Source organism: Porites lutea, chromosome 7 (assembly GCF_958299795.1).
Source record: "Porites lutea chromosome 7, jaPorLute2.1, whole genome shotgun sequence".
In the NCBI taxonomy this organism is placed as follows: domain Eukaryota; kingdom Metazoa; phylum Cnidaria; class Anthozoa; order Scleractinia; family Poritidae; genus Porites; species Porites lutea.
The window spans coordinates 17,405,364-17,430,948 of NC_133207.1; the positions used below are offsets into that span (position 1 = coordinate 17,405,364).

Genomic DNA, 25,585 nt, shown 5'->3' on the forward strand with positions numbered 1-25,585 from the left:
CAGTTTTTGAATACAGCTTCTCTAAGAATCTTCACCACACAACAAACTCGGACAGACTGAGATCAAAACTATGTAAAATGTTGGCTGCCTCTTTCATAGGCTTTTCCACGGCTCAGTGAGGTGCAGCTAGAAACAATACGCGAGAGCTGGAGACAAGCGAGAAGCGCGAGAGGGGGATGACGGGAACAGGGCGGATAAATGTTGGGCGCTGAAACGAGCGCTCCGCTCTTCATTTAATGTGTGATGCGGAGTAGGACTGGCACGAGCGCTCTTTCCGCGCTTCCGGTGCGCTTGAAGGCCGGCCAAATTTTCCTTTCTGCAAAACGGAAATCCTATTTTCTTTCTGTAATTTCAGGCTACAATGTTAAATAGATAAATTCGTTTCATAACAATATCAATAAACAGTTTCATATGTTTGTGTCTGTATGCCTATAAGTCAAACTTGTTGGTCGTATAATGCCAAAATTTGAGTTTAATTTGAAAGTGTTGAATACCTCCTCCTTCCACTAAATATCACCTAATCGTCTTTCGCCGTTTCGTTTGCAAAAGCTTAACACTTCTTAACCTCAGTTTTTACATATATTAAAGGGGGATAAATTTTATATGACATAACTAAAAATTAGATTGATATATTTTGATATAGTGACGTTGTACTGCTTCCGCTTTGCTTCTCGGGTACAACGCGCCATGGCGATTCGTGCAATGCGTCGCAAATCCGGCAACCGCATGTAAACAAAATTCATTGAGGTTAGTTGTAAGGTTTTTTCTCCGTTTTTCTCCCTAAAACAAAACAAGGTAAACAGTAAAAACTGAGGGAAAACTAATTTTGAATTTTTGAAGAAACAGAAAGACGTATGAGATGTTTTTTCAAAATTAAAAGAAAGGATGATGGTGATTGAAATTTTATGGGGTGCCATTACCGCCAAAATTCAGCTATCGTTACTTTCGTAAATGGTGCCTCCAATTTTGTTTATGGTGCCTTCGTTTTCATAAATGGTGCCTCTGTTTTCATAAATGGTGCCTCTGTTTTTGTAAATGGTGCCTCCAATTTTGTTTATGGTGCCTTCGTTTTCATAAATGGTGCCTCTGTTTTTGTAAATGGTGCCTCAAATTTTGTTTATGGTGCCTTTGTTTACACATATGTTGCCTCTAAACTTGTTAATGGTGCCTCTTATTTTGTTAAACTGGTGCCTTTATCTTTGTATATGGTGCCTCTAAACTTGTTAATGGTGCCTCTTATTCAGTGTTAAACTGGTGCCGTTATCTTTGTATGTGGTGCCGCTATTGTCTTAAAAAATGCTGCCGCTGTTTTCGTAAATGGTGCTTCAAATATTCAGCAGTCTGGGAACGACTCTCTGGTGACTTAACCGAGGAAAACTGGGGCTCAGTGTCAAAATGGCGGACCCCTTAGCCTGTCTTCGCGGTCTTGTTACAGGAGAAATTGCAAACATTTGCAACAGTTTATAGAACTATAGAATACCAGTCTATTTAAAATGTTCAAAAAATACCAAGGCAACCACCGTTTTTGCATGTTTCCTTGAGGCTGTGTCAGAGTTTGGTCTACCATCCCGGGTACGCTCTGAAAATGTTGGAGTTTCCATGTTCGTGCTTCAGTGACCACCGTGGATGCGGTTGTTCTACAGTTGTTCTACAGCAGCAAGAGGTGACACTAATAAATGACTGGTTTTACAGGGTTTCCAATTATGTTTTTTAACACTCACGAACTCGCGAAAGGTGAGTGGTTTTTGGAATTTATAAATCACAAAATCATCTTCTAGCTCTAGCATATATTTGCAAGTGAGCATAAATTTCCTCCAGTAGAAAGTTGCTGTTGAAGAATTTTGTGGCAAAAAATGCATGCATAGTTTTATTCTTTCAAGAAAGAAAGTGGCTGTGTGTAGAACCTAATAAGTGCATTTTATCTACATGTTTACACTGTACTTGGTAAACAAAGGGGGGTGGGGAGGGGGCGGATTAGTGACGTCACACTTATTAACCTCCTATATTATATGAAAAAAAATACCACCAAAACCCAACCATGTTCCTACTATGTGGGTACTGTTAGTTTCTAATATTGTTGTAAAGAAACAGAAAATAAAATCAGTGAACTGTAACAGCAGGATTCATCACAATTTAATCAACAGTTTGATTCCAGGTCATTAGAAAAAAACTGAAACTAAATGGCAGTGTCTTTAATTGACTATAATTTTGTTATAATGTGAAAGACTATAAAGCAGTCAATATCTTCTTAAAAATGCACAAACCTGTCTTATAAAGAACTTTTCTTCGTTTAAACATCATAAATAATCTGGAACAGTTTACCTTTCAGTAACGTAAACAAAACTGTATGTTTTTTAATCACTTTCACAAAACTGTAATAATTTTAAAGTTGTACCATTCCCTGCAACATGAAACTTAAACACCTTCAAAGAGCCCAATCATTTGGCAATGGGGTTGCAGAATGTTTTGAAGAGGAAGCCATCCCAACACTTATTGCATCCTTTGATTGCCAGAATTCTATTTCCAAGGGCTTTTGTTCTGGAAGGACACGTAACAGTGAAAATGAGAGTAGCAAAAACAGTGTTTTGTTTGAATAAATCCATTGTTGATTTTTTTTCGTTTTTTTTGTGTGCGCTACTAGAAGTTTTGCCTATAAAGACTACTAGTGTGCAACAATTTTTGTTGCATGCTTTTAGGAAATTCTTCACCACAGGAATACCACGTCCAGCATGAAAGCAGGGCACCTTTTTTTCCTCTTTTCCATAGTACGGTTGAAGGAAGAAACTGCAAGCAATATTTTTTTTTCTGTTTTTCTTACCGCATCAGGATAGGTGGAAGTTGAAGTTATCTTTCAGATTCTCAAGATTGTTATGTAATGATGGAACAACCAGCTGCCCATGTACCTCTCCCCTTTTTTCCCATAAGTCAAATGTTTGGACCCCTGTTGGACTTATTACATCATATTCCTCTCAGTGTGTATTAAAACATGCAAACATTGAATTTAAACTAATGATCCAACATGCCGTAAATGGATGTTAAATACTAGTGAATGCCTTCCCACTATTATCACAAACTGCGTGAAGTGCAGCCAGGAAGGTGTCCTTGTCAGGGAAATTTCTTGGCAAGGTTACATTCTTTGTGCAAGTAGAGGAAAAAATGGAACCAGCATCCTCAAATTCGATCCTGATCCTTCCTAAACCAAACTCTGGTAAGCAGGGTGCCCCAGTAGCAAAGGTGGGGAATGCCTTTAGAATATCTGGTGTTGCACCAACTATGAACTCAGTCATGTGCTCCATGATGGTTTTTTCAGCATCACTCATCTCTGATGGAAACATCAATATTTCCTTGATGTCAGAACCCTTCATTTCCTTTTCTCCTGCCACAAATAGCTCTTTGAAAAGCTCAGGATATACTTGCATTCTGGACCCGAATCCTAGAGTCTGAAGCCCTTCCCTTAGTTGATCTAAAAGTATTTTGGGCTTTTCAATGGCATCATGTACAATAAGGCTTTGGATGACTCGCATTTTGTTATCATTCTGAAAGACATTCACAGAACAACAATAATACAGTAAGAAACTGGTCAACGACCTGTAAGTTGTAGTTGTAGGTAACAATATCCTTGAGAAGAAGATTGCAACATTTGCATGTACATGCAGGTAAATCCGTTCTCTTCATGAAAACATATGCACCTGTCCCAAGCTGGTCAAATGATGGATAGTGCAGTCCACAATTAAAGGTGTCATAAGGGGCATCAATTTCAAAAAAGACTGCTCTTTTATTTATAACAATGATTCAGATTTTAGGTATTTGAAAATTATTTTTAATTAGTTGTCGTTTTATCCAATTTATGTAATTTGTAAGGATCTGTATTTTAGATATTTTTAAATTTATTTTGTTGTATAGAATACTTATTTTTAATCTGTTTCTCACTGTTTATTTATTCACTGGATGGTGATTTAACCAGTGGATAGGGTTAATCACCTTTTGAGCAACTGGGGCCTGATCTAAAAAAAATATTTATTTTTGCTTCTCTTCTTTTAAACTGTTTGGTGGTTTTTTTTTTATTATTTGTGAATTTCACTTCACTGTCAAGCAAGCTTGAAAGTGCTTTTGAATGGCTTCTCTCCTGATCAGACATTGAGTGTTTAAGTTTTAAAATACTTTTCTATCAATATCGAGTTTTCACTATTGTTAATAATATGCTGTTAAAAATAATGCGGATCAGTTAAGGTTTCTGGGAAACTGCCCACCTACCCTCCCCTAACCCAATGTTAACACTAACTTCTCACTTAAGGCAAAATGTTAGGTTAGGGGAGGGGAAGGTGGTCAGAATCCCAGAAACCTTGACTGACCCAATAATGCCATCACAACATTTACAAACTTACAGTTAATGTCATGGAAAGTCCACTCTCTGAGAGAACACTGGTCGTGTCCTCTTTGTCAAGTTCAGATACATCAGCAACTTCTGCAACCTTACCAAAAAAAAAACAGAAACAAATAAATAACCAAAAAAAAACGTATGTTTTGGTAAAAAGTTTCACATATCCTTTTGATACTGCCTTCATTCAGTATTAGTATTAGGGAACATATAAAATGTGAGGGCCCTAGGCTGGACAGCTTTCAGAGGTTTTGTCACATCTTCTAAAACTGGAAGCAAATAAATGCAGGTGCATATCTTCTTAACATTACTCAACTAGCCTAACTATGCACCCGACAGGAGAGGGCAGAAACAGAACTCCATAGTTCCTATTTTGATAAGCAAAATATTTTTCCCTTCCATGTCATTACTATATAACTGCACTAGAATAGGGCACTTTCCCACACAATGAAAAACTCTTCCCATATACTTAACAGCTTGCCAGGCCAACTCAAGCACTGTCCCCTGCTTAGCATTATAGGTGTTTGCTCAGAGTAAGAGTTCATTAGCATAGTCACCAGATACTTTGTTAAAATATTTTAACAAAGTTAAATGTAGGTTTTGTTTTCCATTACCTTGGTTATGAAATGTTCCATGTGAGATGAGCAGTCTTTTATGGTGATTGCTTCCATGACTTCATTTAATTTACCTTTGGCCAGGTAATTGTAGACTCCCGCGCTGAATATGGGAAACCCAGGTCCTCCCTGTAGCACACTGTGTACGATGATTGTTCCCACCAGCTTCATTACACCTGATGCAACCATATCACAGTTATAAACTGGACTTCGGTATGTATCACCCTGAAAAAAGGTGTCTGCAATCACTTTCAGTAGTTGTGTGTAAAATTGACGGATGACCCCCCCAGTGTCTGCCGCTGGCTGTCCACTATACACGATTCGTAGCTTCTTTCTTGGGTCAAAATCTTGATCTGTATAGTACGTCATGGCGTCATTTAGAAGATCTTCTTCGTCTATCTTCAACTTTTCTCTTTGATCTGAAGAAAAATTTTTCTCAAGGTCTCTCTATTCAGCATTCAGGTCCTGAGTGTCACAACAGGTTCCTAGTGGTTCAAACGGTGAATTCATCAACTCATTCGCATCATCATCATCAGTTACTGTGTTGTCAGTTGTAGGTAAGAGTGACATAACAGCCTGATCAAATGATCCACCTATCCTGATGCGGTACAAAAAACAGAAAAAAAAAAATATTGCTTGCAGTTACTTCCTTCAACTGTACTGTGGAAAAGAGGGAAAAAAGGTGCCCTACTTTCATGCTGGGCATGGTATTCCTGTGGTGAAGAATTTCCTAAAAGCATGCAACAAAAAATTGTTGCACACTCATAGTCTTTATAGGCAAAACTTCTAGAAGCACACACGAAAAAAACAAAAAAAATCAACAATGGATTTATTCAAACAAAACACTGTTTTTGCTACTCTCATTTTCACTGTTACGTGTCCTTCCAGAACAAAAGCCCTTGGAAATAGAATTCTGGCAATCAAAGGATGCAATAAGTGCTGGCATGGCTTCCTCTTCAAAACATTCTGCAACCCCATTGCCAAATGATTGGGCTCTTTAAAGGTGTTTAAGTTTCATGTTGCAGGGAATGGTACAACTTTAAAATTATTACAGTTTTGTGAAAGTGATTAAAAAACATACAGTTTTGTTTATGTTACTGAAAGGTAAACTGTTCCAGATTATTTATGATGTTTTAACGAAGAAAAGTTCTTTATAAGACAGGTTTGTGCATTTTTAAGAAGATATTGACTGCTTTATAGTCTTTCACATTATAACAAAATTATAGTCAATTAAAGGCACTGCCATTTAGTTTCAGTTTTTTTCTAATGACCTGGAATCAAACTGTTGATTAAATTGTGATGAATCCTGCTGTTACAGTTCACTGATTTTATTTTCTGTTTCTTTACAACAATATTAGAAACTAACAGTACCCACATAGTAGGAACATGGTTGGGTTTTGGTGGTATTTTTTTTTCATATAATATAGGAGGTTAATAAGTGTGACGTCACTAATCCGCCTCCCCCCCCCAGCCCCCTTTGTTTACCAAGTACAGTGTAAACATGTAGATAAAATGCACTTATTAGGTTCTACGCACAGCCACTTTCTTTCTTGAAAGAATAAATCTATGCATGCATTTTTTGCCACAAAATTCTTCAACAGCAACTTTCTACTGGAGGAAATTTATGCTCACTTGCAAATATATGCTAGAGCTAGAAGATGATTTTGTGACTTATAAATTCCAAAAACCACTCACCTTTCGCGAGTTCGTGAGTGTTAAAAAACATAATTGAAAACCCTGTAAAACCAGTCATTTATTAGTGTCACCTCTTGCTGCTGTAAAACAACTGTAGAACAACCGCATCCACGGTGGTCACTGAAGCATGAACATGGAAACTCCAACATTTTCAGAGCGTACCCGGGATGGTAGACCAAACTCTGACACAGCCTCAAGGAAACATGCAAAAACGGTGGTTGCCTTGGTATTTTTTGAACATTTTAAATAGACTGGTATTCTATAGTTCTATAAACTGTTGCAAATGTTTGCAATTTCTCCTGTAACAAGACCGCGAAGACTGGCTAAGGGGTCCGACATTTTGACACTGAGCCCCAGTTTTCCTCGGTTAAGTCACCAGAGAGTCGCTCCCAGACTGCTGAATATTTGAAGCACCATTTACGAAAACAGCGGCAGCATTTTTTAAGACAATAGCGGCACCACATACAAAGATAACGGCACCAGTTTAACACTGAATAAGAGGCACCATTCACAAGTTTAGAGGCACCATATACAAAGATAAAGGCACCAGTTTAACAAAATAAGAGGCACCATTAACAAGTTTAGAGGCAACATATGTGAAAACAAAGGCACCATAAACAAAATTGGAGGCACCATTTACAAAAACAGAGGCACCATTTATGAAAACGAAGGCACCATAAACAAAATTGGAGGCACCATTTACAAAAACAGAGGCACCATTTATGAAAACAGAGGCACCATTTATGAAAACGAAGGCACCATGAACAAAATTGGAGGCACCATTTACGAAAGTAACGATAGCTGAATTTTGGCGGTAATGGCACCCCATATAATTTCACCTTGCACGAGCTGCACGCATTTACAAAATACACGCCATCTAGTTATGAAACACGATCTGCTGTCTTTTAATTTTGCCATGGATGACATGGATAAGATTTTCCTTCGTGTTTTTGACAGTACTTAGTTGTTTTGGAATAACATCGACATTGGCGAGTAGTAGAACGAAAATATTATTCAGTGGTAGAGTCATGGAAGTAATAAGGGAAACCCATTGAAAGAGATGTTTGTCTACTCCAACTAAACCCTCCGAAAAAAATAGCGAGATTTGCCTTTCGGAGACAGCGTACCAGCACAAAGGAACAAGGAAGAAGTGCAAGAAAACAACTCAAGCCGCCATAATTCAGTGACAGCGGCAGTGTCTAAGGGACAAACAACATCGCAAGCCCTGACCAAAGTCGAAAACAAGCGACATTTCTAAGCAGAGTCCTAGTCCACTGCATCACACCTTTTTTGCTCGGACGCGCTCGTTTCACCGCCCAACCTTTATCCGCCCTGGACGGGAACGAGCGTAGAGCGCGAGCGGGGAGTGATCCCCGCTTACCTTAATAGTTAACTCAAATATCCCCCAAAAAGTGATCGCGAGCGACTGGAGACGAGGCAGAAATATTGGTGACAACTGGCGCTCATAATTCCTGGAAAGTTAATTACATAACCTATGAAGTTCTTTATTATATTACCAGAAAAAAATTAAAATATTCTGAATAGTTTCAGTTTAAGCTCTTCCTCTTTTGGAGATGCTCTGTAACTTTGCTTTCGAACTGAATATATACTCTAAAAAATTTTAAGGTACGTAAGTAATGTTCCGACGTCGAAACTGTTCGGCTGAAAAATTATCAGGTTTGTCCGATAGTTTTGCCGCCCAAACATGTATTGTAGTTAAAGGTTTAAAAACTAAACTTCATCGCAGGACCAAGTAGTCTAGTTTCTTGCGACAAGGCTGGTTATTATACAGTCATATTTTAAAGTATAAGTTTCAGGATAAGGAGAATGAGAACGTGGTGAGGGCGCTTACGAATTCTTTAAAAGGAAGCATCTATCCGAGGGCAGTGTGGAATGCTCCACAGGAAATGAAGCTCCCTTTAGCTGTCTAGAGGATTTTTCCGCATGCAACTATAACCTACGGTGATTATCGTTCTCAGCGTCAAAACCGACATGTCTGTGATTTGTAATACCGTGCTAAACAATCACCGAAAAGATTACAAAGTCATCAAGCAATGAAGATTCAAACGCTGATGTACAGGAAACCCCACAAGGCGAAACAGTTGTTTATTACAGATGGCCCGGCATCACAAGGGTACAATGTTTAGTAAGTCTGGCCAATGTCTTCGTGTACTGTCTTTAGTAAGTTACCATAAAATTCCGAAAATAAGCCTCATGGCTTACACTTTTCGAAGGCCCTTTGTGGCTGGCGACGACCCAAACAAAACATAGGCACGTTAAACGTGCATGAGCTATTTTGAATGCTTCAGTGTAACTTTAATGCTTCGGTGTAACCTTACCAAGAGTGATCAATCTACCTCTTTCATCCTAAATGTAGATTAGGTTTTTGTGCGAAATTGCGTATTGCGGTACAAAATGAAAACGCGAAACGCTCAGCTGAGTCGATCCTCAAGCTATATATTCACTTTCCTCTGTCTTTCCCTGTTACATCTGGTGCAAGTTAAACAAATCGTTAAAGTGAAATAAATTTCTATTCACCAAACGTTGATTAGAAGGAAAACTCTAAGGTTTCCTCGAAGTTTCTTAAGCCAAAATGTGACTCATCGAATACTGAATAGTTACGAAATACCAGGATTTTTATCATTGTGGTAGATGGTTGCATCATCATAATTCACGAGGTTTTCACGTGCGATTCTACTCAGTGAAACAGTCTTTAACTCCGACAACTTATTTCTTCATGTTTTAAAAGCTATTGCTTCTCAAAAGACAAGAGCCTTTTTTAAGGCATTGGTTACAAAACGAAACAGGTCTTCATACGTCCAAGTTACTATTTATCATTGTGAAAAGCCAATCTGCATGAGATGTACAGTCACACAACTGGCTCGTGAAAGTGTTGGACTTTGCCCCCTTTCGTCGTTCGTACGTGAGGGAATTCGAGTTATCACACAGTAATCTAGTAAACAGAATTATAAAAATAACTCATGCACACAATTTGCATGTGAAGATGTTACAAAATTTTCTTAAACGATTTTAAGAAATCACCTCGGCTTTACTACAACATCTGCAATTAAATTATGTTTCATGCAAGGTCAAGGTTGATAGCCTAACATTTATTAACTTCCAAGAAAATTATCAAACTGCCGAAATATATTTCTACTTATATCATGATTATTGTGTCAACTAGCTTCCTCCAATTTTATTCCCTAACGCCACTGTTTGTACTTAAGTTACGCATCTTTACTAAATAGAACGAAAAAGGTCGGTTGAACTTTGTAAGCGAGAGAATAATATTTTTAAAGCTTGTTTACAGGATTAACAATACTCGATACAGCTTTCAAAAAAATAAGCTGCCTTTTAAACTTCTAAAACCACATTTTATAGGGCGCATACTTTCGAATAAAAGTCTATATCTAAATATCAATTATTGCTTCACTGGAAGAGCTTTGAAAATATACGATCTTTTATACTCTACCTTGAAGCACGTGAAACACAACTCATAAATACGTGCGTTAATACCGTTAACGATAGCCGAATTCGGTCAGAAATGTCTTGAAGTAGCTTCAACACTAAAATATGAACCCTTAAACAGCTGCATCACTGTACACAGCGTTTGAATAATGAAGATATTTAATATAATGTTTCCAAACACCTGTAGCCGTAATAAAAGACGAAAAAATTGTGAAGAATAAAGATGGCGGTCTCAAAGTGCCCTTGTTCGACCTTTACCAATGTCATGTTTAAGTAGATGCTAAGATCTCATTGGTTCCTAAGCATCAACTAATAGTACCTTCAACCTTATTGGCTCTTGCAACAAAGATCCGAACATACAAAGTTACAAAGCCACAAAGATACATACGCTCACACCACTGACATATGAGCTATTTTTTTCAAAATAGCTCAACAAACGAGAAAGGAAACTTCGAGGAGTGTGTCGCAGCAGGTTAGATTAGGGACTATTTTACGTGTCGACAAAACAAGAAAACCACGGAAAAACCAAAGGTGACGTTTAACGGTGATTTAATTCCAAATTCCAAAGACCAAAATCTATAGACCAAACTGATTGACCGTGAACTGAAATAACAATACAAAAATCTCTATCAATTTGGCCAAAAGGCGACACTAAGACAAATAACGCGTAATCAACAAACTAAAGCTTGAAAACGGCAATAAAGCGATTCTATAACGATTAGGTCGATAACAAAACGGTAAAATCTACTTAAAGGCTACATAAACTAAAATTAGACAATAATGCCATAAATCTGATCTTAAATCCTTGTACTATAAAGCAAAAGTGTGGGCGTTGCTCTAACAGTCGTTCAAATCCGCGTTTCGCTCATGAAACAATTGTAAATCAATTAAACTTAAATCAGTATATAAAATTCAGACGTTTTAAAAAAAATGTTAATTTCACTTCCGGTTCAAAAATGGCGGCCATTTTAAAACTCTTATTCTTCGCACTTGACGGACTTTTTGGCGATGGCACCATATCCTATCTTTTTTAGGGCCTTGAAAACTATGATCATGCCAAATTTCATGCTTTTAACAGAAAGTGAACAATTGAAGCACATATCTGCTCTACTAATACTTGTACAGTAACATTCGTGTACTTTTGCCCACTAGCTAAAGAACGAAACTAAACAAAAGAAATCACTTACATATCGGTCCCGCTTGTACCAAAGGTTAAGACAAAATCACAAAATCGATGTCACGACGCGAATCCTACTTGACCTTTCCTGACCAAAAGGACGCTAACGCGCGCTTTTATACCCGCGTGGGGACGCCGAAATATCTCGTTACAAAACCAATAGAAAATCAGGTAAACATTGTAACTACGCTAGTAACTAGGATCAAAGCATGAAAATCACGAAATCAATGAAAAGGTATTGTTCTTATGTCTTGTCCTTTACAGCCTTTTTGAGGGACTTATTTTTGTAGGTGTTAATATTCGTAGGGGCTTATATACGGAGGGAAATTTGCATTTCAAAATTGGCTAGGCTTTAGCCCGTGCACAGACGTCCCCCCTCCCTCATGAAAAATCTGGAGAGGAGACGTCTGTGAATCGCCGTCGTTAATCGTGTTCCGGTATACATTGTTCTTTCCCTGACAGTTGAAAAGGCACATGTAGGTCGAAGAATAGCTCTGGCGTCTGTGTACAGGCTAGCCCAACATCTTTACGCAATGTTCAACCAAAAATCCAGATACAAGATCTCTGATTACAGTCAAGCCAGGTCAAGCGTACCTCCCAAGATCCCATTAATGTATTTATTATTTGAAAGTTGAACCGTTGGTAGTTGTAGATTTCAGATATCATCTCTGGGTGTGTTCCTTTCGGCGAATCCAAAAACGGATTTTTGATCCTAGATTTGCCAGATTTCGCGGTCGAAAGGAACGTGAAATCCGAAATTGGATTTGTAACCTTGGTAACCTTTCGCCAACGCGTGCAATATGCACGACAGCCTCTCAAAAAATGACGTGTTTTCTACTCTTTGACAAATTATGCGATTATACCGTGAAGAATTTAGTGGTCGGCAGTTCGAATAGCGACGATGAAACATATGAAACAGACAAAGAAAGAAGCGCATTAAAATTGAAAATTATCTAAAGAATGTCGACCAGTTTGATCCAGTTCCATAGCTCGGATTTTTTTATGTAACACGATCGAGTGCCTGTCGCGTCTACAAGCGAGTTTGTAGTTAGATAGTAGTCCATTTGTTACTTTTACTTATTTCTGATTTCAAGCAATCTTTAGAGACAAATGGTTAAGATATGGATATTTTAATGTACCAGGAACAATCTTCTAGTGTTTTCAGATGTTTTGCGGCAAATGACAGCAACAAGGAAACTCTACGGCCTCTATGGGAATACTTCAACTGGAAATACCGCTGGATCATCTGTATAACATTCACTGCTCATTACGCATAGAGGAATGCCAATTTAAAGTTGACACCAGTTACGGGAACGACTAACGGATTCATTTTTTAAATAATCAGTTCATTAATGGAATCTTTTTGGGTTAAGCTTGACCTGCCTTGGCTGTTTACGCTGGATTTTGTATGCTTTCTCTTTTATTTATAATACCGACCGGTACAGACAGACCCACCAGCAACCGGTGCAGCAAACATCGGTGGTCTTAACTTCTCATGCCTTTTCGACAGAGCCGAACTACAAATACCGCTAAACAAATATGAATATCCTCAAGGGCTGAGCTTTTCCCCGGGGAATCTATTCTGAGGTTCATTCACCAATCAGTACACCAGAAATTATTTGCGTCATGGCATTAACATTACAACCAATCAGAGGCTGTCCCCAACATTCCGGGGAAACGGGAACACGATTATCGTCGGCGATTCTCAGACGTCTCCTCTTCCGATTTTTCCTGAGGGAGGGGGGACGTCTGTACAGAGGCTAGCTAGGCTTATACTGCGGGGGAAATTTACTTCTCAAAATCGATTGAGCTAGCTTATAGTTTGAAGGAAATTTATGCCAGTAATTTGCAGAAAGTTTTTACTGAAACTCGCCTTTAGGACGTAAATTTTACTAATACTCAGCCACGCAAGTACTTTGTCTACATGGAACGAGGAAATCCAAGCCAAGAGCAATATACTGTGACACTCTTTGACTACAATCATTTGGCACACGTAATAGTTCTTTGGGAAATGCTAAAATTATCTGTTACTGTACAGTTTTTGCTCTGTTTTATTTTGAATTTGAGGGGAATTTACAAGCACAAGCCCCCGGAGGCTTATATTTGGAGGGACGATTTAACTGAGAGCTTTTTGTGTTACGAGTTTGGGGGCCTTATATTTGGAGGGGCTTATTTTCGGAATTTTACGGTATTGTACCCCCCTCTTTTTAATTATTATGATAGTGTTTTTTTCACTTACGAATTTGATTGGCTGCTTAAGAACGGTATCACACATCTTTGAACTGAATAAATAAATCCCATGACCATCTCGAACCATCGTGGCCAGGGACCGCGCAGAGGGAGGGGCTGGGGGGCTTTAGCCCCCCCACTTTTTTGCAAGAATAAAAATAAATGAAACAAAAAATGATTTAACAAAAGTAACGGAGTGAAAAATAGCAAAACATCGTTAATTCGAAAGTGACCAGAGTTACTGGCAAAGACAAACGCGCAGATAAATATCTTTAGAGAGAGTGAAGCATTAGTCGTTACAATTGTAAAATATTTTTTCGCTTCTAACCTAGCAGAGGTAAACGTCTTTTAAATGGCTTCTTTTCCCTGCGGACCTCTCAGGAGAACGCGTTGTTTCGTAATTGGTCAATTTCGATCCAAAGTAATAACTGGGTTTAGATTATAAGGCGATTCTCAAACAAATTGTTTATTAGTTTCAACCTTGATTTTTGGAAGATCATGAAGTTATTGTTTCTCTTGTTATTGTACGTCCTGATTTTAGCTCGATCAGCGCGAAGTCCGTCTTTTGATGTCAGGCTTCACGGCTCGTTGAGCATTCCAATTGCAAGTTTTGTTGAACACGGTCTGTTTATAAAAACATTTTGTCATCGAAAGTACTTAAACCGCAGAATTGTGTACAGCTCTGGTCATGAGGGAACATTCAATCCGGCGGTTATTACGAACAAAGAAGTGCACATGGTACACGGCAACATAAATACGAACGACGAGACTTCACATACCACTAGTAATGCAAAGAAGAGATCTCTTAAAATTTCTGATTACTTTTCCGAACAAAATGGAAAACCTTCTTTATCTGGTGAGTAAACTCTGCATAATTTTTGCTACTTTTTTCTGAATCTGTTCTATAATTGAATTATTTCCAGTCACTTTTTCATGTGACATAGTTTTTGAAATATTGGTCTAATAATGTTTCATTTACATTCTTTAAAAGAGCTTCACTAGTGAAGTAGAAGCCACAATATCCAGTCAAGAGTCGCAGCCTCCTCCAATCCAACGACAAGTTGATCAGTCGACAGCCAGCGAAGCTGTAGAGATCAATATAACGGAACCATTCCAACGTGCGGATTTCAACTTTCCAAAAAAGCATTGTGGCAAACAGAATCGCGCATTTCGATCCAAGTGGTGTTCGGAATTTCCCTGGCGAGAGAAATTGAATAGAAATCCACAAGCATGCCCCCCACCCCCGGCCCCCCCCCAAAATTTTCCTTCACACATTCTTCTTTAGCCCCCCCACTCGAAAACTTGCTGCGCGGTCCCTGCGTGGTCAGATTGTCTTCCCATGTCGATACCATACGTATCTAGAGCAGAGGACGCAGTCAGCGAGCACGAATTCTCGCAAAAGAACCCAGTTCTTTGAAATTTAACTGAAAGAATTGTTTTACGTTAATACTAGAACGCCACCAGCGGTTACCGAGAAACGGCCTTTCATTTCCTTAGTCACGTGATTTGGAGGAAGTTTAAGTTTCCAGCTGCGACCCTTAAAATCCAGCTTTGGCAAAGTCCGAAAGGTTGCTATAACAGTGAGGCGAAAGGAAACATCACTCTCTTGGATCTTTTCCCAAATGATCATGATGCTTTGTGAATTTGCCTGGACTTTTTGTCTCCTTGTTTTCTCCATAACTGGCAGTACAGGTAGAGACCTCTTTCTTTCCGTTTTGCTATTTCTTTCGATTCTTCTAATAGATTCTCTGTCGATTAAATTAACGACGAGCACATGAACTCAACGCGCTCTTATGATATCTTTCTACGACTGAAATTCTTTTTAGTTTTTACTATTATCTGGAATGCTCCGTGTTCCGGGTTTTATCGTCGATAAAACCCGGAACACGGAACATCCGAAATGTTCCGGAATGTTCCGTGTTCCGGGTTTTATCGACGCCCTTGTGTCGAAGGACTCTGCGCTTTCATTCCCAGTTGCCGCCAAAACACTGACCCCAAAACGCTTGACAGCAAAAAAACAAGAGTCATTCTTGAGAGAACACCACACTAAAAACACTTAAATGTGTCTCTTGAAGTAAAATGGATCGAAACGAAAAGCAATTTCTGCATTGCAAACAAGAAAACCAGCTCACCGCTTAATATTTAACGAGGTGGCTAAACTTCTAGTTTTCACGGTCTCGACTTTTAGTGGGTCGACGCTTTGTCATTATGCTAATTAGTTCCAAGAATTGAACATTTCACTTCCGGTCCCCTGTTATAAAAAGCGAAAGGAAAACTTCATTCTCTTGGATCTTTGCCCAAATGATCATGATGCTTTGTAAATTTGCCTGGACTTTTTGTCTCCTTGTTTTCTCCATAAGCGGCAGTACAGGTAAAAGCCTGTTTCTTTCCGTTTTGCTATTTCTTTCAATTTTTTTAATAGATTCTCTGTAATCGACAAGCGCATGAACTCAACGCGCGCTTAATATCTTTCTACGACAATCTTTTTAGTGTTTACTATTATTACTTTTAAAAACTCGTTTTTCCTTGATATTCCTCACTTAAAGCGAGCAAATTTAAACGGTATTTTCGCCCAAAACATATAACTGTTTCAGTAATTCGATTCAGTGTTGTATAGGTAATAGCATGATTTGTAGTGATATTTGGCATAAATACTCCAAGTGATATTTCGAAATTGTTATACGTAATTTCACGAGCCGTTAGGCGAGTGAAATTTGAGGCAATTTGGAAATATCATAAGTGGTATTTATGCCAAATATCATGAACAAATCCGATGCTATGATTATTTGTTTATACTACTACCCACAAAAGGTTTGTAATTTTCACATGTAGGTATTTCAAATTAAGCTGAAATACCACTGCTCTAAGCGAATCAAATTGCAGAAATTTCTCATGTAGTAGTATAAGTGAAGAAAAAAATTAGACGCCGGGGTATTTTTAATATCCAGTCTATAAATTTCCGAGGGAAGAAACGAAACCGAAAATGAAAAAGGTTTTTTTCCCTTGCATTCTTCATTAATATTCAAACTTGTAATCATGGTCGACTCTCGTTTCTCTCGACAAATTTCTCCTGCAGCCTTACTAGAAAATTACAAGAGCGCTGGTGAAAATGTCGAAAATATAAAGGCCATGAGTTGAGCTATGGGACAAGTCGACTGTATTCTTTTCTGTATGAGCCACGACCGGGCGCTAGGTTCGACTAAGTAGACTTTAATTTCTCAAAGGCCAGTTTCTGCCGTCCTCACGCAGTCGACTTGTGACAAGTCTAGGTTCATAAAAAAAAACCCTATTGAAATGACATGATATCATAGCCCACGTTCGATATAACGTTCGATGTAACAAACTTCTAACATGACTGCGAGGCTTTAGGGACATACCTATAAAGGCGATGTATTCACGGGTAAAGACATGTTGTTCGAGCGAAACTATAAAACTAGGAATTGTTTTGAATGAGTAATAAAACAATCATTGAATTCGGCTTTCGTATTACCAGAAGAATTATGGAGATCTCGGAGGATTTTATCCCATAACACCCTCATCGATCTTCAAAATCATTCTGATGATACTCAGCCACATTCAATAATTGCCAAGTATCATATACATAGAAAATGGAAGTACAAAAGTTTGTAAACACTTGTACAGACAACTATGCACAATGGAAGTCTAGACAATGGTATTGTTTTCAGCTGCTCAGGAATACACTTCCCAAGTTGAACCAAAACTCACAACTAAAATCAATTATCAGCAACACTAGAGTGATACATTGTCAACGTCAGCCTCGAAACCTGAAACAGATACTCCCAAACTCCTACTTCTCGATACTTCTCCAAGATAGACAACTCACACTAAACCGGAAGTTAAAACTTGTGGAATAAAGCGATGCAGAACTTGCCCCTAATTTACCTTCTCCGTCACAAGTGAGACATTCCAGGTGAAAACCTCACGGAGTTTCACCTCTACAAATGTGATCTATGTGGACTAAAATTATATAGGAGAAACGGGTGATGACCCAAGAAATAGAGTGACGGTTCACAAACAACAAATCAGAGATCCGCATACACGAATGTTGGGGGTCAGTAAACATATTGAAGAATGTACTGCGGGTCTAACACGAAAATTCACTATTTTTCCATTTTATAAAGTACTTAGTTCTCAGGGAACATTATTTATTTTGAAATGTACAGGGCGTTTCAAAAGTTCGGTCCGATTTTTTCTTCGCTTAAATTTCACTGATTGTTAAAAATACCTTTTGTAAAACTAAGCATGTTATTCATTATTCATTTAACATTGACTAACTAAAATATTAGTAACCAGAATGTCTTCCTTTATATTTTCTGGCATTTTCTAGGCGGTGAGGTAAAGAATGTACCACTAGAGCTGTGTAGTTATAGCTGCTAGAATCAGGGGCATCCAACGACGGTTTTCCGTAAAATATCTGTTTGGAGATACAAATGTTGCCTAGAATTGTCTATTACTTAATATTGAGGTCCTTGAGGACAGCTAAAACAGGGGCGGATCCAGGATTTTTTTTAGGAGGGGGTGCACTCGTCTCTTGCTCTACTTAAACACCAATAAACCGCATAGTTTTTTTTTGCAGAATACCAGTTGTACTAGAAAACCGCAGGTCATCCCGGGGGAGGGGGGTGCGCACCCCCTACACTCTCCCCCTAGATCCGCCCCTGTAAAAATTCCTAGATGGCCGTTCCCTTCATGTACAATTTTTGGAAGCTTATCTAATCAGGAGCACCTAACGGCTGTTTTCTATAAAATATCTGTTCACAGAAGCAAAAATTGCGCAGAATTTTCTATACCTTGAGGAAGGCCAAGAATTTCTAGATGACCGTTCCATTCATCTACAATTTTCGAAGCTTGATTTTTTTTCGAAGTTTGATTTTTGCATTTCACTCCCTCGAATTAAGCTGTTTTTCACAGAAAAAGGAAACCTAAAATTTTCGGATTCGAAACTACGATGGAAAGAGGAAGCAGAAAAATTCTCGCTTTTGTAACACTTTTAAAAATTGCATCTGAGATTTTCGGGACAATAATACTGAAGCCCTGGTAATTTCGAAAAGACTCAAGGCCATAGGATGACCGAACAGATATAAATTTTATGGCGCCGATAAGAATGTATTTCTAAAGATCTAAAAGTACTTTGGATAGCCTAAAAAGTGTTTTCAATGCATTTAGGAGGAAACCGTCTTTGGGTGCCCCTGGCTAATAAATTCCCTACCATTTTCTGAAGTGTAATTTTTCATTTAACTCCCCAGACTAAGCTATTTTTCGTAGAAAAAAGGCAACCTAAAATTTTCGGATCCAAAATTGTGATGGAGGGAGGAATAAGAGAAATTCACACCATCGTAATACGTTACTATGATTGTATCTAAAATTTTCGCGGAAAGAAGATACTCAACTGAGCGCTTGTAATTTCGAAAAGACTCAGGTTGCCTTACGATGACCGAACAGATACAAATTTTATAGCGCCGCTTAGAATGCACTTCTAAAGATCTACATGTACTCTGGATAGCCTAAAAAGTGTATTTCTGAGGAAATCGTCGTTGGGTGCCCTGTAAAATCCTTTTCTCAATTATATTAATTCTTTTATATTTATAAAACCAAGGTATAGAGGAAGGCAGCAGTACAGACGTCTATGTTTCCATTCATGGTCAAGATATCGACAACTGTGGCCCTCAGAGTGAACCATGCCGGTCGATAGCAAAAGCCGTTCAAGTGGTTGGAAAAAACGGACGCATTCATCTTGATGGCTCTGGAACGAAGGACCAGCCCTTTGACTGCAAGAGTAGACTGACGAATGATCAATATTGGGGAATTTCTATTGATAAAAGCATGTCCATAGAACGCCTCGATTCTACCCCGCATGTTAAGTGTGAAAAAGGATTTCGCTTTCATAAAGGTAAAGTACGAATGAAAATTACCTTGTCTGGGATTGCATTCGAGCATGCACCGCTTGTATTTGATGATTGTAGCAGCGTTCAGCTTATAAACTGCTCTTACAAGAACGCCTGGAAAAGAGCAGCCGTCAGCGTTCTGACGCAAAATATTCCAACTGTCTTCTTACACATACAGGGACCATCCCTGTTTCTGAACAACCAACGGTGCATTGAAGTCTGGATAAGTAACAAAAGGGGATTTTCCCTCACGCTTGGCGTGAACAACACCATATTTCAAGAGAATGGCCTTCAATCTAATCAGTCAACTGGAGCTGTGATTTCCATACGAACCAACATTAAATCCAATTCATCCGTGCGAGCTGATCTTTCAGTAAACAAAGTCACAAGCGTCGAAAACAAAGCTCCTTTTATGCTGCTAGTTTTGCCGACAGCTAACTTAAAGGAAGTATACAGCCATGTAAAACTATTAAACAATAACTTGAGGTCATCTAACACAACAAACAGTGCCAGGCGCTATATGGATAGCTTGTACATATCTCAAGTAAGAAAAACCGATACAATATTTCGTCACTTTCTCTGCGGTAACAACAGTAATGACTTGGCATTAAGGTGCATTAAGATTTCTTCCAGCGAAGCTGACGTGACTATAGAGAACTCTTCATTTGTCGGGCAAACTGTGACGACAGGAAAGGGCGGAGCCTTGAGTATTGAATGCAAAGGCAGTGCTTCCTTGGTTGTTAAAAACACTACTTTTGAGCGAAACAAGGCATATTCTGGGGGCGGTGCGATTTCTTTCAACAGCGTAAAAGGAAATCTAAGGCTTGAACTCACTAACGTAAATTTTTCTGAATGTGAATCCGGAACCCAGGGCTCTGCGGTTCTGGTTGGGAAAACTCGCAGTCTTATAGCTAAACCGATAAACTATGTTCTGAACGCGCATTTCAGAAACGTCCGCGTCAAAAACTGTGCCGGTCCACACAGCAGTATTTGTGTTATGTTGAATAATGGGTTCGTGGAATTTGAACGTTTTCATTGGGTGAACACTGTTTCAAAGGTCTCTGGGGGTATATTCGTAGCAAGCACTGGTACTGCTAGGACAAATGTTTCAATTTTGAAGTCTAATTTCATCGACAGTCATTACAATGGAAGTGTGTTCGTGAAAATCGAAGCACTGAAAAAACACAGAGGAAAGGTCTTGCTAGCCAACACTTCTATGTACAATAATCAAAATATAGCGTTGATAATCAACCCAAAATATGAAATTTTGCTCAAGAACGTGACCATCGCCTATTGCAGAAACGGATTACAGACATCCAATCAATGGTTGTTTCCCAGCGACCTTCCTTTGAAGCCTGTCGAAATCCTAATTGAAAACTGCACTTTTAAACGCAATGTCTACGATGTGTCTATAACTGTAAGAGAGGCTCGGTCTGTATCGTTCACAGTGAACGACACGAATTTCATCGGCCAGTCAAACGGTCACGCGATTCGATTTTATATGCCCGTAGTGGGGAACATAACCAAAACATCGAGAGTCACAGTAAAAATAGACAAAGTGATTTTTGATTCTCGTCCTGCCAGCTATTTCGCCCTTTATTTCCAAGGCAAGAAGTATGTAACCATACGCCGGTCGATTTTTCGCCACTGCACGTCTGTTAACCAAGAGCTATGGAACTATGGTGATAGTAAGTTTGCTTATGAGACGGCAACAGGTGCTATCTCGATTCTCTCCAACCTGGACAAACGCTACAAAACAGGGTGTGTCCAACGAAACATAAACAACACTCACCCTTTATGGAGATACGACACTCACGTGACTGTTGAAGATACGTTATTTCAAGAGAACGCTGGGCTCAATGGGGGTGCAGTGTATCTTAGTAACGGAAACACTACTTTTCGGAATTGTTCATTTGAAAACAATTTGGCAGCAATGAACACAGGTCAAGTTTATTCCGCCTATGGAACTGGGCAAGTAGAATTCGTCAACTGCTCTTTTGTTAGTAGCAGGTACCATGCAACTATCTCTGGCAGGAAATTCAAAAATGCTGCCTTCTTTTATTCTGAAAGCGGAGGACCCATCAAGTTTCGGAACTCGTCTATGTTTTCGAGCACCTCTACAAGGCGTTCGTTTTCTGTGTTGGTAGTTTACAACGGAGGATACGTTGATATCGACCGCGAAACTAGCATTCGCTGCGAAGGAAGTCAGATGTCCCTTGCAAATGCAACACGTTTTTTATACACCGAAAAAAGACAACGCTTATGCATAGAAAACGTGACGGTCCTTTCGTTTTCCTGTAAGCTTTGCTCTCCCGGATATTACAGCCTACAAACTGGCTTTTCAAAAGGTCTTGCTGTAGATGATTCATTCCAATGTCATCCATGTCCTTTGGGAGCTACATGCATAAGAAACGAATCAAGCATCGCGGCAGTAGAAAACTTCTGGGGTTACAATGTGTCGGAAAGCGATGCCCAAGTACTCAACTTTGTTCCCTGCCCCAAGGGTTATTGCCGCTCACCGAGCCCGCAATCGTTAGTGTACAACAGTTGTCACGGAAACAGGACTGGTTTTCTGTGTGGTCAGTGTGCGCCTGGTTACACTGAATCACTGTTTAATTCTGAGTGCAGAAAAACAGCTCAATGTAAAGATTACCTCTTCTGGATAGCGATGTTTCTCTTCTCGGCTGCCTTGGCGCTATATCTGTTAATTGATCTTCCTTTGCTTCGACTTCTAAGTCCACAACAGATTTTATGGTTCATGAAAAAGAAGGAGAGAAGACAAAGCGAAGAGAGCAGTGAAAACTGCGAAGAGCGAGACAGTGGTTATACAAAAATCGCCTTCTATTATTACCAAGTCGCCGATTTGCTGTTAAGCAATTCTCTTGACGAAATGCCCCTCGTTGTTGCTCTGATTTCAGCGTTCAATTTTCAACTCCGCCCTTCTTATCTAAGAATCGATTGTCCAGTTCCGGGACTAACCCCAGTTACCAAAGAACTGCTTCTTTCTTTGGTGGTGGTCGCAACAATGGCGAACCTCGCTTTCATTTTCTGCGCCCACTTGGTTATCAGCAGATTCTATAAGAAGTTGAGAAAGCCATCGTTGAGCCGTTATATGGCCGTCTTCTTGGAGATATTGTTGCTAGGATACGATAGACTGGCTGAAACTTCGTTGGCACTGATGCACTGTGTGAGTACTGGGGATAAGCATCGACTGTTCATTGATGGTACCACGATCTGTTGGCAGCCGTGGCAATACATCCTTCTTGGGTACATAATCGTGTTTGTGGTACCCTTTATCGCAGTCCTGTACTTCGGTTCTTCAAAGCTGCACAGTTCTTCAGGTTCTTCCATTTCTTCAGGTGAATTTCTCGCAGCCTGTGTTATTCCTTTGCCATTTCTAATCTATTGGCTTTTCAAGCGCGTGTTCAAGAGGGAAGAAGCTGCAGCAAGGCTGAACAATAGCACTGAAGTAATGAAGGTCCTGCACGAGCCATTTCGCGATCCTAATGATCCAGATAAAGGCACTCTTTACTGGGAGAGCGTTATGATTGGTCGACGGCTCATCCTTCTTACATTTCACTCTTTCATCCCTAACGCTATGATCCGACTTTTCTTTATGGCTAGCGCGTGCGACTTCATGGCCATCCACCACATAATCAAGGATCCATTCCGGAGTAAAACCGCTAACAGAGTCGAAACGATGTCCTTAGTCACCTTGGCAATCATCGCCAAAATCAGCCTGATAAAGGCCACTCTCCTGTCTTCCGGAATAAGTGCCAAGGGAACAAACAAGGATTTCCTGGAGGGACTTCAGTGGTTCGAATTAGCTGCAATGGGACTTGTTCCTGCATTCTTGTCCTTGCTAGCTGCTTTAGCTATTTTGTCGCAAACATTCCGTTTGATTATTTATATTGTCAAGAAAATTGCCCGACGCTTTCGAAAGGATACATCTATCGAGGAACTAACAGAGCCTCTTTGTAGTAGTAACCAAGATTATGGTAGCTGTTAACGGTTACATTGAGGAGGGGAGAGAGGGCGGGGGTATGCTATCGCTTTTGTCGGTCATTTCTGAGACTGCCTGTCGCATTTTAGTTAGTAACAAAATGTCGCTGTTGCTTTAGCATAAATTTTTGATACTCAGTATTGAGATTTACGGCAAATATAGAGCCTGGAAAGAATTAATTGTTATTAACCTTGCTCCCTGAAATGACCTTTCTTGAACAATACCATAATTAGATAACGTTACAAAGAAAATAACAAAAAATGTTTGGAAATAACGGAAGAGAATTTGGTATTTCGCTGCTGAAACAGCCGAAATGCAAAGTGAACAGATGCCGCTTTCACTTCTTAAAAATGGATTGTCACTGTCACAATTCATTCCTTCTTTTCTGTCGATTGTTGGTTCCTTCTGAGAGGACTGTCGCCAGTTTTCGGCGCCATGTTGCCTTTCGTTTCTACCCCTTGGAAGGCCTCAACATTGCTACCTGTTACCATGCCAACAACTTCCAAGAAATTAATTGGTCAGGGGCAGAGGGGAAGGGAAGATGTGAACCTCCCTCCCTTCCCTAGTGTTTTGGTTATGCTGTAAAGTTTGTTTATTTTGCCCCTTGTGATATAAATAAAACTACCGCCGGCCTACCATGAAACTTTCTGAACTTTGATGCCATCTTAAGGAGATTTCCCTCAATATCCCAAGACAATGCCTTAGAATGTTTTAGATGAATGTCTGAAGGTCTTATTTAACTAGGGTGAAGAGAATTTGGAGATATACCCTTGGCGGTGAAGACGGAAAATAGGGGGCGAACTTGTAGCCTTTTACCTTACTGATCTTGGGAATAACTCTTTACTACCCTGAAGCTTAAGTTGTAGTTTTAGTTTTATCAACTTAGTTATTAAGTGATTGTTATTTATGTCATCATTACTATACCACAATTATTTATTACCTTATTTGCGCATATTTATTTATTCATTTTTATTCTTGCACTTTGCACTGGAATTTGCTAGACGTCCTTATAGGATTTTGCAAATAAATTATGTAGATGTAGAAGCATATGTTTGTGATTTATGATTTTAATTTCAAAATATAAACCTAATTATAGCACAACTCATCACCTACCTACTAGTTGTCAAACAATTTTCTGTCAGTGACGTGAACAATATTACAAAACTGATTCTAGCTTGAGTTTACATGTATCTGCATATAAAAAAGGAAGCATTCTGTATAAACTATGACAAAGTACATCACTGGTTGTATGTTCTGCACTTTTTGCCAAATTTATATATATCTATGGGTTTTCTATGCAATAATTGGATTATATAGATTAAATAGTACAGTGTTAAGGTGGCTCCGTCATTAATATTGGAGCATTTAGCTGTGGCAAATTTTCCGTCACAACTTTTTCGTTTTAAGAGCGATGGCTGCGAAACTTTGCAAAGAACAACAGATATCATTCGGCAATAGTACAAAATATTCCGATTTCATTGATGGTAAATATTTCTTGAGAAATAAGCGCCTAAAAGGACCCTAGTGTTCAAAGAAAATCGCGTCTAGTAAAAAATTTTGCTGATATTTTTTATTGAAATTTCTAGTATCGGCTTTCATTGACATAATAAATATGCCGGAGAAATTTCAGAAAAATCGTTGGAGCAGAAGTCCGTAACTAAAAGTCGCTCAAAATTCAGCTGTGAAATTGTTTTGGAATTTCAAAAATAAATTACTATCAGGTAGAAGGAACCACCAGTTCGAATTTTCGGGACAACTAAATTCAATGTTTACTAAAAATGAAAACAAAAGCTGATTGCCTATCGGGCTATTTTTTAAAAGGTACTTTTTAGTTTTAGAAGCACTATAGATTGTTCCAAACCTTGCTTTGACGTCGAATGACTTGTTCCTCGACATTTTTAAAATATCTCTTGGCAGTTTTGGTTCAAACTGCTGCTACATACATTTTGTTGCATTGCAATGTATCCTCAACGGCTTTTCCTGCTGAACGTTGCTTCCAATTCAGGAAAAAGGTATTGGGATTGTAAGCTACGTTGTATCGAAGCTCAGATAGAACTGTCCAGCACCTTTGTTTATGACCAGAAAATGCGCACGAGTGGCAGCTCTCCGAGGAAT

General features: G+C 39.1%; 2 protein-coding genes across 3 annotated transcripts; one reads left to right on the plus strand and one right to left on the minus strand.

Moving 5' to 3' along the window:
- Positions 1–2,772: 2,772 nt before the first annotated feature.
- Positions 2,773–7,014, minus strand: LOC140944195 (G2/M phase-specific E3 ubiquitin-protein ligase-like). Of its 2 annotated transcripts, none has more exons than XM_073393327.1 (4): positions 6,688–7,014; positions 4,993–5,585; positions 4,386–4,472; positions 2,773–3,536 (listed from the first exon to the last, which is right to left on the minus strand). In XM_073393327.1, the coding sequence occupies exons 2-4, from the start codon at positions 5,359–5,361 to the stop codon at positions 3,036–3,038; spliced, it is 957 nt and encodes a 318-aa protein (XP_073249428.1). In that variant the 5' UTR covers positions 5,362–5,585; positions 6,688–7,014; the 3' UTR covers positions 2,773–3,035. The 2 variants fall into 2 exon arrangements, with proteins under 2 accessions (XP_073249428.1, XP_073249427.1); XM_073393326.1 differs by having other exon boundaries at positions 4,993–5,590.
- A 7,950-nt stretch (positions 7,015–14,964) lies between these two features.
- On the plus strand, positions 14,965–23,476 carry LOC140944528 (uncharacterized). Its single transcript, XM_073393652.1, has 2 exons — positions 14,965–15,253; positions 19,179–23,476. Exons 1-2 carry the CDS (start codon positions 15,184–15,186, stop codon positions 23,474–23,476), a joined length of 4,368 nt encoding a protein of 1,455 aa, XP_073249753.1. The 5' UTR covers positions 14,965–15,183.
- Positions 23,477–25,585: the final 2,109 nt, after the last annotated feature.